Raw genomic sequence first — 15,654 nt, forward strand, 5'->3', positions numbered from 1 at the left:
ATGACAAACACCATGTTGGGCTAATTGGTCTCAAAGTGTCTTCAGTTCATCTTGCAAGGGCAGAAATCATTTAAGAAAAACAATAAACAATAGGCCAATGAAAGACTTGGAGAGATTAGTTGGATGGAAACCTGCTATAGGACTAATGTCAAGCCTGATTCTCTGAATTGGCTATAATCATCTACCCAATTGATCTTCTTAGCCCACTTTTTCTTGCAATTTCTTATAAGGGGACTGGACCTACTGCAGCCCTCCTTCACTGTGCACATTCACATTAGACAATTCAGAGTCTCCATACTCTGTTTGTGGGCTATGGAAGCAAACTTGTGGAATCGCACAAACTGAGCATGGACAGTATCTCAAATATAATCTGAGGTGCCAGCCTGACACCATTCATTGAAAAATGTAAATAGTAATAAAATAATTGATACCGATTAAACAAATACCAAAATGTAATGTGCAGCCAATGCAGCTTTGCTGGCCCAGGTTTCTGCTGTTCTATCAATCTGAGTTCATCCATACATTAATTCTCAATCCCACTTACTCCAGTAACAGGGTCATAGACGGGCCAGAACCTGTGTGTGACAGGCACCCTCTATTTGCTTTTACTTTATGACTTAACGGCTTACTCTGCTGCATCTGTTTTCAGCTTTGCTTAATCCAATGGTACAGTTGCCCAATCTCAGCGGTATCATGTACAAGGCAGGGAAGAAACTTGAACGGATTGCATGCTCATCGCTGGACACACACTACACTAAAAGACCACAGATTAAGGTAACAATTCATGAATCTGCCCATCCATGTTTTGTGCCTCTATCACAGGTGGCACTGCTGAAATTGCTCCATGTCCCACCCCACACCCACACCCTCACCGGGCTGTGGAACAAATCACAAGGATGTCTCCCAAGTTCATTAACTGTTCCATAGCTGACCATCCACATACTATTTCATGTAATAACACTTGACAACCTCAGAATAAGAGCTTGACCAAGTTGACCCATCAACCCCATTTTCTTTCCTTCTCTCCCATTGTCTGTATGTGTACCAGGCTGCTTTTTCCTCACCTGTCTCCTCACAGTTTTCCCCAGTGTGACCAGGACAGCATTTCCATTGCAGTGACGTCAAGACTTTTTGTTTCTCTCGGTAGACGGGCCTGATGGACAGTTTGTACCTGTCGGCAAATACAGTGGAGAAAAGGTATGCATCAAGGGCTGAGGAATGAGGCCATGTCATCTTAGGAGTCTGTCATGCTGGGCGAAGGGAGAAGACGAAAGGAAGTTTATATTCTTGCATAGCAATTGATTTAATGAGACATATAACTGAAAACTCACCTTTAGAAACCAACTTAAACCTGCACAGCTTTTCATTACAGACTTCAGGCATCTTCCCAGCAATGCAGAATTCTATCCTTATAACCCTGTATGTTCTCCCAAGTCCCTTGAGCACATTTGTCCACTCAGTCCAACTAAAATTTAAGGTGAATGAAATTCAAATGGAGAGAATGTGACGGTGACTTGTGTGGGGGTGAAGTTTGATCAATCTTTAGACAAAACACGTAGCATACTTTGTTAAAGACGGATAGCAGCATTAGTGTATTGGTGGTATTATATTTATTGTTCAGTCCCTCCATAGAACACAAAACTTTGCATAAATGAGATGACACCATTCGCTCTATCAAGTTTGTTTGGTTAGCTAGTAGCGGAGTTGGTCCATATTCTCATTCATATACTGTAAGTTTTAAACTTGTCAGGGTCATTTAACATGAAATGCATTCAAATATCAGAACTATAAAAGGTCAACAGAATGGAAACCTGAGCTTGATGTGGAGGCCACAAGAACATAACAATGGCATCATTCCCATCTGCATAGCTATGTGAGGAGATGCAGTGGTGTTCACAAGACTGGTATTAAATGGAGGGTCTTTCATTGTGCGCCTGAAATTATGTGGGTGGGCTCTGGTTACAATTTGTGTAAAACATTGTGTATGAAAAAAGACTTGTGGATACTTTAAATGTACTGAAAAGCAAACCTGAGATATTACTAGTCAGTCCTAGGACTACAGATGTGCAGGGACGTGATTTGAAACTTAAGGGCAGATTTCACACAAATGTTAGAAAGTTTGGTTTTTTTATGCAGAGAACCACATAAATAAATTATCAAGTAGTGGTGTAGAGAGCAGGATTTTACGGACCTCCAAATTTCAGCTTTAGCTTATTTTTAAAAAATGTAGGTGAATAGGATGGACATGAGTTTGCGTGTTTTCCCCGTGTCTGCGTGGGTTTCCTCCGGGCGCTCCGGTTTCCTCCCGCAGTCCAAAGACATGCAGGTTAGGTGGATTGGCGATTCTAAATTGGCCCTAGTGTGTGCTTGGTATGTGTGTTTGTGTGTGTCCGGCGGTGGGTTGGCACCCTGCCCGGGATTGGTTCCTGCCTTGTGTCCTGTGTTGGCTGGGATTGGCTCCAGCAGACCCCCGTGACCCTGTGTACGGATTCAACGGGTTGGAAAATGGATGGATGGATAGGATGGACAGACAGGTTGGGCTCAATAGCCTGTTCTCTTCACGATTGTTCTAATGTTCTAACTCCTGGCTTATTCATTCTTGCTTTAAGATTGCAATCAGGCGTTTCTATTCATACTGCAGAAGTTAAAATGCAAACAATTATTAATAGCTCTGTTTCCAAACCTGCTAATTCCATCTCACGATCAAAAAAAGGCAAAATAAGCTCAAACTTTATTTACATTTTTTTTAGGCCTGGGAAAGTTAACACATTAATTTTTGCAATTATTGTGGCCTGTTTAATGTGTTAAAATATATTGTCTCATCCAGGGCCAGCAACAAGGGAATTGCATCAGGCAGTGCTTTAGTCAGGGTGGCATTTTAATGTTTTTTTTTTTACACATTAAGAAACCATAATACCAAAAAGCCTAAAGAATTACTTAACTATCCAGTACCATATTTATATATTACCGTTTAAGAATTTTGAGAAATAAAATTTTATTTAAAGGTTTCAAATACACATTTCATAAGTCAGTATGTGGTACTGGTATTCATTTCTTAGATTTTATACATACCAACAGAGGTTCAGAGTTGGGGAAGGAAGGGGAGTTTATGGTATGGTGGCTAAAGAAAAGTAGCCTAGGTAAAAATTATGCTATCTTTTCTTTCATGTCATATTTCTGTAAGAAGCTCGAATCATTGTCATATCACACGTGTGCAAAACACATTTTCTTTGAGTATCACTAAAACCAAAATAAGTATCTAGTACCTCTGTGTTTAACTTGCCAGTCTGCCAGGTAGCTTACAGTGCTTACTGCCCTAATATAATGACAAAATAGAAGTGTAAAGATTATCCCTACCCATTCCAGTTTACAGCATCTTTGCTAATTTATGCAAAGAACATCACCAGGCATACCAGGAGCAAAGGGGTGTTTTCCAGCCTTTTTTCTGTAGTAGCACACTTGGTGTAACCCAAAAAATCCCAAGAGACTCCACAATTCTACCAACCACAAAAGCATTAAATCTATACACTTGCTAAACTGTTAGAAGGGGGGCGGCACTATCTGAGACGCAGGCACAGCACTTGGTGAGCACTTTGGGCACATTTTTTTCCTCCCTTTGTCCGTTCATACAGGCAGTCCTATACAGCAAACATGGGCAGCTCTCATTGGGCACCAGTTGAAAAACACTTGTTTACACTATAAAGCTGTTGATGGTGATAAACAATTGAGGATGGCATTTGCAGGGAGTGTTGACACAAGTTTTAATGTATTCCCCTGTAAGAGATGGTTATTTCAGTTAAGTCAGTTTTTAGCAGTGCATTCAAAGTCTACAGTCGTTTCAATCATTAAATTTTACTTTGACACGTCTGTGTCTCATATGCCATACCAAATTGAGAATGAATATATTGGCCTCGTTTTCTTGCCTTTTAGGAAGACATTCAAAATTCAGGTTGTACTTGCTCAAGTAGTATTTTGTTAAAAGATCAGGTTTCAGGTCATTTTGTAAGTTTAAATTATGCCGTTACATTTTTAAAAATTCCTTTATGGTGATTCTACATTAATTTTGTGATTCAGTGTATGTTTACTTCATGATGTATGTATTTATTTTATGATTGAATGTTTTACTGTGGGCGGCACGGTGGCGCAGTGGGTAGCACTGCTGCCTCGCAGTTGGGAGATCTGGGGACCTGGGTTCGATTCCCGGGTCCTCCCTGCGTGGAGTTTGCATGTTCTCCCCGTGTCTGCGTGGGTTTCCTCCGGGCGCTCCGGTTTCCTCCCACAGTCCAAAGACATGCAGGTTAGGTGGATTGGCGTTTCTAAATTGGCCCTAGTGTGTGCTTGGTGTGTGAGTGTGTTTGTGTGTGTCCTGTGGTGGGTTGGCACCCTGCCCAGGATTGTTTCCTGCCTTGTGCCCTGTGTTGGCTGGGATTGGCTCCAGCAGACCCCCGTGACCCTGTGTTCGGATTCAGCGGGTTGGAAAATGGATGGATGGATGTTTTACTGTTAGATGTGATTAATCACAATTAATTCCACAGAAGTCTGTGATTAATTAATTTTTTTTTAATTGATTTCCAGATCTACTTTTTTTATTATGTCCCTATTCAGTGTTTCTAAAATTGAGTATAAAATACTGCTGAACAGTTTCTTCTTTGGTTGCGCTTGATGCTATCAGGGATGGCTCATTCTTCTTCCATCTCTGTATTTTTACTAAGCTAGTTCAGATAATGAACAGGTGGAATTTTAAGGCTGTTATCTCAATATATTGTTTAAAAAAAAATGTCGGAGCTCAGCATAAGGTTCACAAGTAAAAGTGAAAAGTATTTGACCTAATAACATCCATCTGTCCATTTACTCAGACTGTTATCTCAGTAGTACTGGGCACAAGACAGGTGCCAACCCTGGACAAGCTGTCAGTCTACTGCAGGGCACACTGGACCAATTTCCAGCCAGACAGCTCATTATTTCCCCATGTGTCCGACAATTGAAGGCAGCTTTAGAATGTGTGCATTAGTGACAGAGCTCAAAACTGGAAAATTGTAATCACCACAGGTCACTATTTGACATTCCTAGTTATGTCAGCCAAATGAGAAGTAACTGGAAAGTTGTACTTAATCCCTTTGTTGTTATGTCAACACTTCTAATTTTCACATGGCTACAGCACAAAATAGCAGAATGAGAGCTGTTTGAGAAACAGTGTACAAAAATAAAAATATTCTGGCCTTTATGTGGTGCTCTCAGCTTTTTATTTCAGCGAGAATTTCTGCTAGAAGCAAGACGACGACCTTTGTCAGGAATCTTCGTTGCTCACTGAAGAACAGGGTCTCCAGCTTGAAACAAGCCCACTTACATGACCATCTGACAGTCGGCCTTCCCTTCTGGACAGGGGTTTTGCGATTTGATGATGAACTTCTCTGTACCACAGGACACCACCATGGTCAGGACCCGTGAATGGACAAAGGCACACCAGTTCCTGAAAAGTGACAAAAGTAGAATGTGACGTCTGCCGTTGCACAAGAAAGGTGAGCTCAAGTTATGATGTACATTAGTTCACTCTCCTCTAAATGCTCAACTCTTATTTAATATCATAGACCATGATCCAACTATGTTGGCAAGCTTCTTTAATTAATAATAATTACATTTATATAGCGCTATTTTACTATATGTACTCAAAGCACTGTACATAGATAGTTGCAGCAACTTCATCCACCATCAGTGTGCTAGTATACACATTAATGATGCAATGGCAGCCATTTTTGTGCCGGTATGCTCCCTGTACATTAATTATTAGGTGATGAAGAGGTGTGAGAGAGAGACAAATTAGAGGCAGAGGATGGTAAGTGGGCCAGAATGGACAATTTAACCAGGATGTCAGGATAAACTCAGCTATTTTCGAAAGATGCCCAGGGATCTTTTATAACCACATAGAGTCAGGACCTTGGTTTTACATCTCATATGAAAGATGGCACCTCTTTTTGCAGCACAGTGTCCTCATCACTGCACTGGGGTATTTGGATCTACACACTCTTCACAGGGTAAGTGTCCCCCCAAATGGCCTTACCAATGCCTTTTACAGCAGCAACCTAAAATTTCATGATTGATCTCCCATCCGAGTAATAACTAGACCCAAACTTGCTAAGCTTCAGGTGGATAACCTCTTCTGAAGTTCCTTTGGTGATATAAGGAGCATGTAATGTTGGAGTTGGTATAAAAGGACCAGGATGAAGGTTCAGTGTCCATCACTGGCTGACTGTGTCAATGTGCTGACATCTACCACGATGGGCTCCATAGTAAAAATCACACTTTTTGTCTTGAATCAAAGCTTTTGAGTGCCTGAATGCCATTGACCTCCCATTACCCGCTCAGTAACACTGAATCACCAGGTTTGGAGCTTGAATGATTCGTCCCCCTGCTGTCTCCTCCTGTGATGGGAGATGAAAGGCCCAGCTCCCAGACTGCATCCACACTTCCTAGACAGCTCTCAGAATAGCCAGCATAAAGAACACAGGACGTTATGTATTTAACAGCTGCGTTTGGGCGTTTCCATGCTTGTTGTCCCAGAGAGGGCCTGGCAGCTGCCCTCGTGTACACAACACAACATACAAAGTAAACTGGACGTTAGTACTGTTTGTAGCAATTGAGTGGAGTGGCTGTAAGGTACAAATGATAATACAAAAAATAAAGTAAAAGCCCCAGCTGTTTGTGCGCCCCTACACTTAACCCTTTTGTTTTACACATTTGTTTGATCCTCCCCACCCACAATGTAAAACATCTGGCACCTCGCTGTTTGTTTGCTTTTCTTTTTCTACATGAGTGTTTTCAATAGTTTCAGGCAGTTTATGACGCACAGCCTCAAGTATACTGATGTGCAGCAAAACCAGGATTCCGTTTATGCAGAGGCACTTCCAGCGTCCTGCCTGCAGATGGTGCCGTGATCCATGAGCTGGCTTTACACAGGACCTGCCCTCTTGTTACAGAAGATGAAATGTCCCCTTGAAGACCCATCTCAAAATGTGTGGGAGGCATACATCACCAACACAATGCAATCTACTGGTAAAGGGATGCAAACTTCTTATCCTGATCCTACAATCCTCAGCTCTTCAGCACTATATGTGCATACTGGCTATTCAAACAGCCACATTATGTCACCCACCCAATCCCGATGCTTTCCAAATGAAGTCCCTGTCCTCTCGGTGCTCACTTGGCACCAGAATCTGCAGTCAGTAGTTCCTTTCTTGCAGGCATACTACTGAAGCAGACAGATCCTGACTCCCATATTGGAGCTTTTTGGTGTAGCATGGTGAGTGAGTGGTCCACCCTTTTGTAAACAAATTCCTACAAGTAGTCGGCGATCAAACTCACCCTGTCCGTGCTGCATGAGCTGAATTTCCAGTTGTTCCAGTAGGAAGTGCCATCTCCTCTTTGGAATCCTCGTGGTTTGGGATGTAGGCCTCCATCTGCATCTGGCTCCAGCTGTTGTAACCAGGGGACACCTCTGGCTCTTCCTTCTCAATTTCAGGGTCTCTTGCTCTTAAGTCCGAAAGAACTAGAGGCACCCAGGAAGCCAGAAGCAGGGCAAACAGTGAGAAGAGCATTTTTTTTCCTCCAAATGGCTGCACTCAGCCAGACCACCACTGCTTTACTGAAGGTCTTTTTTGTTGTATGAGCTGCTTTGACTTCTGCCAGAGGTCTTCTCCCACCCCAGTGTGCCTCGCCCCCTCACTCCCCCCCCATTGAGCAGAAAGACAATGCTGGGAAACTTGAATCTGCAAAAGCGGAAAAGCAGTGTTTAAAGGTCACAGGTTCCTGAAACAATGCGGCACCCACTTCCCGAGACCTGGTGGGCTGAGCACAGCAGCGTTTCTCTTGGCCTGTGCCGGCAAGTCTTATCAACACAGAGGCAGGAAGGGGATGTTAGTGGAGGTCTGGTGAGAGACAGAGGGGGAGAGTGGTGAGCTATGACTGCTTGCGAACAGGACGGGATGAGGAGGTAAAGCTGTGAACATAAAGACAGTAATAGAGCAGAGGCAGTGGAAGTCTCATCTCCTCAGTCAGACTGTTTTCCATCAGGTCGTTAGCTTCTTGTAATTCCGTGGTCAGTCCCAGGTGTTGGAGCCATGTGGGGTTGACTGTCACTTTACCAGCCCATCAAAGGTGCCTACTGAGGAACTGGGAAGATCCCAGAAATCTCAGCTGAGCTTTGGTCATAAAATTCTAGTGTGTCTAGTGTGTAAAGGGTGGTGGGTTGATTGATGTAGCAGCAGCTTCCAATCCCAAAACTCCCTGGGATCCTGCTAGTCATTCATACATTGGGGTTAGTGTGCAACATCTCCATCTGCAAAAGGCACTATAAAAGCAATGCAGAATTGATCAAAGAGGTATGTTTGCTGCTCACATCTGACAAGCTCTGCCTTGCAGTCTAAGGATGGGGAGGGATTGTAATTGGTTGACAGTGGCCATTTGACTGTGACACAGATGAGATCATAGGTGCTTAAAATAAATCAAACACACAACTTGTCACTTTTGTCTCCAGTCTGCTATAAGTAATGAAATCTCATTACTACAAATCTGTCAGCCCAAAAACCAAACGGTAGCGCGCTCAGTTGGCCTTCACGTGTCCCTACAGGTTCGCAGACTGCCTGATGCTGTCCTACCTCGCCAATCCAGGTTTCCAACTTGTAACTCCATGCTGGATCACAGACAATTCAGGCCAAATCTTACAATACTATCTAGATTTGCAGAAGCCAGATTCTCTGTAATCTGTATGTTGTCCAGTATGAATTCCAATTGGCTTCTTTACTTTGATTCACAGGTTTCCAGTTTGTCCTCCTAGAAGCCGTTGTCTTGAGGCTGAATACTTTCTGACCACTCATTTGGAGTTCACCAACTTTTTTTGATTTGTGTATACTTATGCACGGATCCTTTGTATTGGTCTGATTTGCAGGGTCCAGTATTCTGCGTCCCACAGACCCTACCTGGGCTCACAATAGTCAGCTCTGTCCATACTGCTGTCTTTGAGTTCTCTCTGTATTGTGCATTTTGTCTATTCTCAAACCTGCAGCCTTCACTGGCTTACGCCCCTGACTCTCACATTCTCATACAGTATTTACTCTTTGTGGATGGCCAGACTACCCATGTATTAACAGTATTATTCGGTTGTCTTCATTTAAAGCCTGCCATTTTTTTCTGCTTGCTGTACTGTCGCAATTCACACACTCCGGTATGTTCACTCAGTACTGTATACTGTCCATGTTCCCAGGTCTCCTCTATGTATAGTGTTTTGACTTGCATTTCCACATATGTCCCCTCTCTGTAGTGTTCTGACTCTCATGCCCCTAGGTTTTCAATCTGTATTGTGACATGACTCCTATACTACTGTATGTTCTCTCCGCAGTCTATTCTATGTCAGCTCTGTAGACTTTTCTCACTACCAGGCCCCCACTCTGTACATTGTGAATATTTGGGACCATGCATGTCTAGAAACTATACAATGTCCTGACCGTCAGACACCTGTGTACTGTACTGATTCGTATAGTTATGTATGTCCATTCTCTATACTGTCCTGAATCACATTTTGTCTCTGTATGCTGAGTTGATTCTCAGGTTTCAGTCTCCCTCCCATATACTGTCTAGACTTCCAGAACTGTCATCCTGTATACTGTTCTAACACACATACCCCATACAGTACTGTGTAAAAGTTTTAGGCAGGTGTGGAAAAAATGCTGTAAACAAAGAATGCTTTCAGAAATATGAATAATGATTGTTTATTGTTATCAATTTACAAAATGCAAAGTGAGCGAACAAAAGAAAAATCTAAATCAAATCAATATTTGGTGTTACTACCTTTTGCCTTCAAACCAGCATCAATTCTTATAGGTACACTTGAACAAAGTCAGGGATTTTGTAGGATTCTAGTCAGGTGTATGATCAACCAATTATACCTAACAGGTGCTAATGATCATCAATGTCACACGTAGGTTGAAACACAGTCATTAACTGAAACAGAAACAGCTGTGTAGGAGGCTTAAAACTGGGTGAGGAACAGCCAAACTCTGCTACCAAGGTGAGGTTGTGGAAGACAGTTTCATGTCATGGCAAGATTGAGCACAGCAACAAGACACAAAGGTAGTTGTACTGCATCAGCAAGGTCTCTCCCAGACAAAGATTTCAAAGCAGACTGGGGTTTCAAGATGTGCTGTTCAAGCTCTTTTGAAGAAGCACAAAGAAACGGGCAACGTTGAGGATCGTAGACGCAGTGGTCGGCCAAGGAAACTTAGTGCAGCAGATGAAAGACACATCAAGCTTATTACCCTTCGAAATCAGAAGATGTCCAGCTGTGCCATCAGCTCAGAACTGGCAGAAACCAGTGGGACCCAGGTAAACCCATCTACTGTCCAGAGAAGTCTGGCCAGAAGTGGTCTTCATGGTAGAGTTGCAGCCAAAAAGCCATACTTCCGACGTGGAAACAAGGCCAAGCGACTCAAGTATGCACGAAAACATAGGAACTGGGGTGCAGAAAAATGGCAGCAGGTGCTCTGGACTGATGAGTCAAAATTTGAAATATTTGGCTGTAGCAGAAGGCAGTTGGTTCGTCGAAGAGCTGGAGAGTGGTACAATAATGAGTGTCTGCAGGCAACAGTGAAGCATGGTGAAGGTTCCTTGAATGTTTGGGGCTGCATTTCTGCAAATGGAGTTGGAGATTTGGTCAGGATTAATGATGTTCTCAATGCTGAGAAATACAGGCAGATACTTATCCATCATGCAATACCATCAGGGAGGCGTATGATTGGCCCCAAATTTATTCTGCAGCAGGACAACGACCCCAAACATACAACCAAAGTCATTAAGAACTATCTTCAGCGTAAAGAAGAACAAGAAGTCCTGGAAGTGATGGTATGGCCCCCACAGAGCCCTGATCTCAACATCATCGAGTTTGTCTGGGATTACATGAAGAGACAGAAGGATGTGAGGAAGCCTACATTCACAGATGATCTGTGGTTAGTTCTCCAAGATGTTTGGAACAACCTACCAGCCGAGTTCCTTCAAAAACTGTGTGCAAGTGTACCTAGAAGAATTGATGCTGTTTTGAAGGCAAAGGGTGGTCACACCAAATATTGATTTGATTTAGATTTCTCTTTTGTTCATTCACTGCATTTTGTTGATTGATGAAAATAAATGATTAACACTTCCATTTTTGAAAGCATTCTTTGTTTACAGCATTTTTTCACACCTGCCTAAAACTTTTGCACAGTACTGTATGTCAACTCTGTATATTGTCTTGACTCTCTGATCACTAGCATGATCCATTTGCTCCTGTATGTCCAATGTGTTGACCTGCAGATCTTGAGTTTCCACTGCCATAAACCGCCCAAGCCCCCAGATCTCCCACCTTGTATAATGTCTTAACTCGCATTCTCACGTATGTCCACTTTGTGTATCGTTCTGACTGTAAGCCCCCCACATCTCCACTTTTGTATATAGTCTAAACATACATAGTCCTGTATGTCACCTCAATATACTGTGCTGGCTTTCAGACCCCAGATCCTGATCCATATACTGCCATTTGTCCAGTTTGTCTACTGTCCTAACTCTCTGATTTCAGATTTCCACTGCCATACCCTGTGCAGACCCCAACTGTTTGTCCTGCCTGAACTCACATACTCTCATATTTCCGCTCAGTATAATTCCTGTCTCTCGGACCTCTAGCCTTTGTACTGTCCTGATCCATATACTCCCATATGTCCACTCTGTATACCATCCTGACCGTCATGCCTCTGGTCTTTAAACTGTATAGTGACCTGACTTCTATACTACTGTATTTTTTATCTCCATTCTGTACTGACTGATGTATTGTTACATGTCTGCTCTGTATACTGGTCTCCACTCTGTATAGTGCCCAAGCATGCATAACTTCATACTGTATGTGAGCTCAGTGTACTGTCCTGTCAAGTCTTCATCCTGTGTGAACCGTCCTGATCCATCTACTCCCTCAGAGTATGTCCACACTGTAAACCATCCTGACTCTCATGACCCCAGGTCTACAATCTGTATAGTGTCCTGAAACCTATAGTACTGTATGTTCTTTCTGCCTTCTGTCCTGACTGATGTGCTCCCATATGTCCACTCTGTCTACTGTCCTGACTGCCAGCTCTCTCCTGAGTGTGACGTACTAGAAGTGCACTGCTGTGTTCTTGCTCTGACCTGCAGATCAGATAACTGCTTTGACAAGAAGGAAGCCCTTTCCATAAGTGAGTTGGCTTGGCATCGCTCCAGAAGCTAATTAATTATTGGCTTTATTGTGGGAGACAGCTGCGGCCATCATTATGCGATTCTGTGAGTCCTTCATCCTTGTGTTAGGCTTTAAGATGTTGATTTTTTTTTTTTTTTTGGCTGCCCCAGAGTTCCGGAATCGCTGTCCTTGCATCTTTGTGTCTGGTGTGAAGGATTATGGGAGTGACTGCAGACCCAGACTGAGTGGCAGGCAGGGTGTGGCAGTGGCAGCAGCAGCAGAGCAGGGGGTTGTGGGTGTGGCCATGAGAATGCTGCAGAGTCACAGTGATTGGCTGGGCTACTGTTGCACCGAGGGGGTGAGGCTCAGATTTCAATGAAACATCAGGAGGGTGGAGGCTGGGCAATCACAGGGGATGTTTGTTTGAACACACTAGTTTCTGATCATTTTCTTCAGCAGAAATCTGGTTATTGTTGTCATGCTGGGCTGGGTGCATTGTGGAAGGTGTTAAGCAGCAGGACAGGAAACGAAGGCATCCAAGAAGGACCAGCAGCAATTACTCTGCCTAGAGGACTTTGACTTTCAGGTGGTGCCCTGTAAGCTTAAACTGTAGCCACAAGTTTAAGGGCAACACCCTGAAGAAAGTGGGCAAGCAGATATCATCTAATGTGTCAAACACCAGAGGGACACCATAGAGCAGATTTTGCTATGACATGCAGTTTCCCAACTTGTCAGGCTGTATCTGTGCTGTGAAAATCCTAATGGAAAAGGAGAGGAAAAGAAGGAAGGAAGGAATCAAGCAAAGGAGAGGCAGAACCTCACTGTGTGTCCTTCTTTTTTTGTTGTTTTTGCCTCCTAAAAAATTGACATTGGGTTCCAGTTGGCCTGTTTCATAGCCTATATGGCTCAAATTATCAGCTCCCCAATCTTAACACTGTTGAGAGACAGCTATAGGAATTTGTGAATTAATCAGACTATACTGTAATTATTTTTACAATTGGATAATTGGCATTCCCTTAGGGTCACATAGTGAGCCTGTGTGGGCAGACGCTGACCAGGTAACTCTGTGAGTTTAAGGCTAAGCCCTTAGCCGCCAGGCCCCTCTGTTTCTCAGCGACAAGCCCAGATATCTGCTTATAAAAGATGCCTGGAAAAATCTTAGTATCTGTCTGCCTAACTCCTGAGAACAAGACGTTAATCTATACAGTGTCTTTCCAAAGTGAACCAAACATTAATGAACATTCATTATGAATACTTCATAATTATTTTTTATTACAAGTTGAGTAGACAGTTTTTGGCTACATAGAGGTGGATTTGTGATCTTTTGGTTTGAAGACCAACACACTGCTTGTTAGAGGCATATCTGTCTATCTACATTACCTATATAACATAGCACCTTTCATATCTACTGTATCTATATAGCACCTTTCATATCTATTTTTACAGCCTATTAATTTATAATATAGCACCTTTCATATCTATATATCATGTATAACACCTTTCATGTGTGTTTTTTAGTCCATCTATCTATTATATATGTTATAAGTTATCAGTAAATTGACTGAAACATATACTGTACATGGAAGGTGCTATATGTAATAGATAGATATGAAAGGTGCTCCATTATAGATGGCTGAACTGACAAATGCACAGGAAAGGTAATGTAGGTAGTATCTTAAGTATCTGTCTATCATATAGCACCTCTATCTATCTATCTATCTATCTATCTATCTATCTATCTATCTATCTATCTATCTATCTATCTATCTATCTATCATTGATCACCCCTCTGTCTGTCTGTTTATCTATCTGTCTATCTCATATCGTGCCTTTCCCGTCTGTCCGTCTGTCTGGTCAGTTTCCTCACAGATGTTTTACTTGGTGAAATCCTTCCCAACAACCCCCGTTACCTTCCTTTCTGAATTCCCCCTGACTTTTGGAGCCACTCTTCTTTTTAACAGATACAGATTTTCTTTTTGCAGCTCCAAGCTCCCCAAGAGTAGATGAGTATTATGATGTTCTGTAAATTGTGAAATTTTAAAACCAAATGTTAAAATAAAATAAAAGAGAGCACTCCATGAGGAGCGGACAGGCTGACCTGGCCCACCATGACTCTGATGTTCCTAAAAGCCTTGTTATTAATAATGCACAGCGTGTGACGCTGGCTTTGCAGGGAGGATGCGATTGAGTGAGTGTGCATGCGTTTGTGTGAGAGAGCGAGAAGGAGGATGATGACGGGGGTTTCGGCGCGGGGGGGGGGGTCAGTTGGTGGTTGCTGCTGTATATAAAGAGACTGCCGCATCTCACCGAGCCTGTCTTCTGTTCACTCTCTCCCTCTTCCCCGGTCAGTGCTCTACGTGCCACAGCAGTGTCCAGTGCTACAGCACTTGCTCATATAGCTGAGAGCAGCTGAGCAGGATGGATGTTTTCAAGAAGGGATTTTCTATGGCCAAGGAGGGAGTGGTGGCGGCTGCTGAGAAAACCAAGCATGGTGTAGAGGAGGCAGCAGCCAAGACTAAGGAAGGTGTCATGTATGTAGGTAAGCAGGGTTGAGGATGGGAGGCCTGGGTGGGTTTATGTAACTCAGATGGGAACGCTGTACCTAACCCTGATATGAAGAACTCCCAAACCGAACTTTTGAAACCTGTGTCGTTAGCGTGTGGTAGACAAGCCCAAATGTGCTGCCTGGATTTAAAAGAAAAATTCCAAGCAGAGTAGTGCATCTTTGTGGCAACCGGAGGGATGCTGCAGTTCAGGGTTACTTAAGCTGAAGGTTGGCTGAGAGGGAGATTTCATTTCATAAGAATGACTGCTATTTTTGAAATCAGGCTGCAAAGTGCAGCTAGCGTCTCATGGGAGCCGACCAGGGAGCAGGCACTTGGCACAGTAATGTCAGTGAGCTGAAATTAACTTCCAGCAGAATGTCGAGAGCCCTCTGACTGATGTGCCACCATGGATTGGAGGATGGAGGGGCCACTCCAGCCCCAGCCCCACAAGGAAATTTCCTTGTGGTGCCACTAGGTGCATCCATCTTTCAGAAGCCTGTCCCCTAGGTGACTTCCGATGCTGAGCTCATGGGTGTGTCACCACATGGGGCCTCATGTTTCCACTGCACATCTGTTTGTTTCCATGGCTGCAGGTCTAAGCAGGTTCGTTAAGTTACCCTTTGTTGTAGAGTTAAACAGGATCCGGAGGATGAGCTGTTCCAGTGCCCTGCCGTGACTCAGGGTGTTTCTGTTTGACCAATGCAGCCTGATCTCCATAGGGATTCCAGCCTGAGCGGACGAGTGGCAAGGCATCACACTTTCAGGGCCTTCATTTGTAGGGTATCTGATATGTTCGATAGTGTAAATGATTTCTTCTGGCCGACCGAACCTGAAGACCTCAGCCAGCAGCAACTAAATGTTGGGAGGAAAAGCATGAGAAGA

General features: G+C 43.3%; 2 protein-coding genes across 3 annotated transcripts in view; one reads left to right on the top strand and one right to left on the bottom strand.

Annotated features, from left to right (window-relative positions):
* Positions 1-7,666, bottom strand: part of mmrn2a (multimerin 2a) — a 34,378-nt gene extending 26,712 nt beyond the window's left edge. The window contains exons 1-3 of the mRNA XM_028795178.2: positions 7,360-7,666; positions 5,348-5,470; positions 1,065-1,171 (exon numbers count right to left, since the gene is read on the bottom strand). Coding sequence (XP_028651011.2) covers positions 1,065-1,171; positions 5,348-5,470; positions 7,360-7,592 — 463 coding nt within the window. The 5' untranslated portion in view covers positions 7,593-7,666. The remainder of the gene's footprint in view (positions 1-1,064; positions 1,172-5,347; positions 5,471-7,359) is intronic.
* Positions 7,667-14,529: 6,863 nt separating this feature from the next.
* The window catches only part of sncga (synuclein, gamma a), a 405,959-nt gene continuing 404,834 nt past the window's right edge, over positions 14,530-15,654 (top strand). For both annotated transcript variants that reach the window (XR_007934086.1, XM_028795180.2), the window contains exon 1: positions 14,530-14,765. Coding sequence is in view for 1 of the 2 variants with exons in the window: in XM_028795180.2 (XP_028651013.1) it covers positions 14,645-14,765 (121 nt within the window). In the remaining variant the exon portion in view is untranslated. The remainder of the gene's footprint in view (positions 14,766-15,654) is intronic.

The sequence above is a fragment of the Erpetoichthys calabaricus genome, chromosome 2 (assembly GCF_900747795.2).
Source record: "Erpetoichthys calabaricus chromosome 2, fErpCal1.3, whole genome shotgun sequence".
NCBI lineage: Eukaryota > Metazoa > Chordata > Cladistia > Polypteriformes > Polypteridae > Erpetoichthys > Erpetoichthys calabaricus.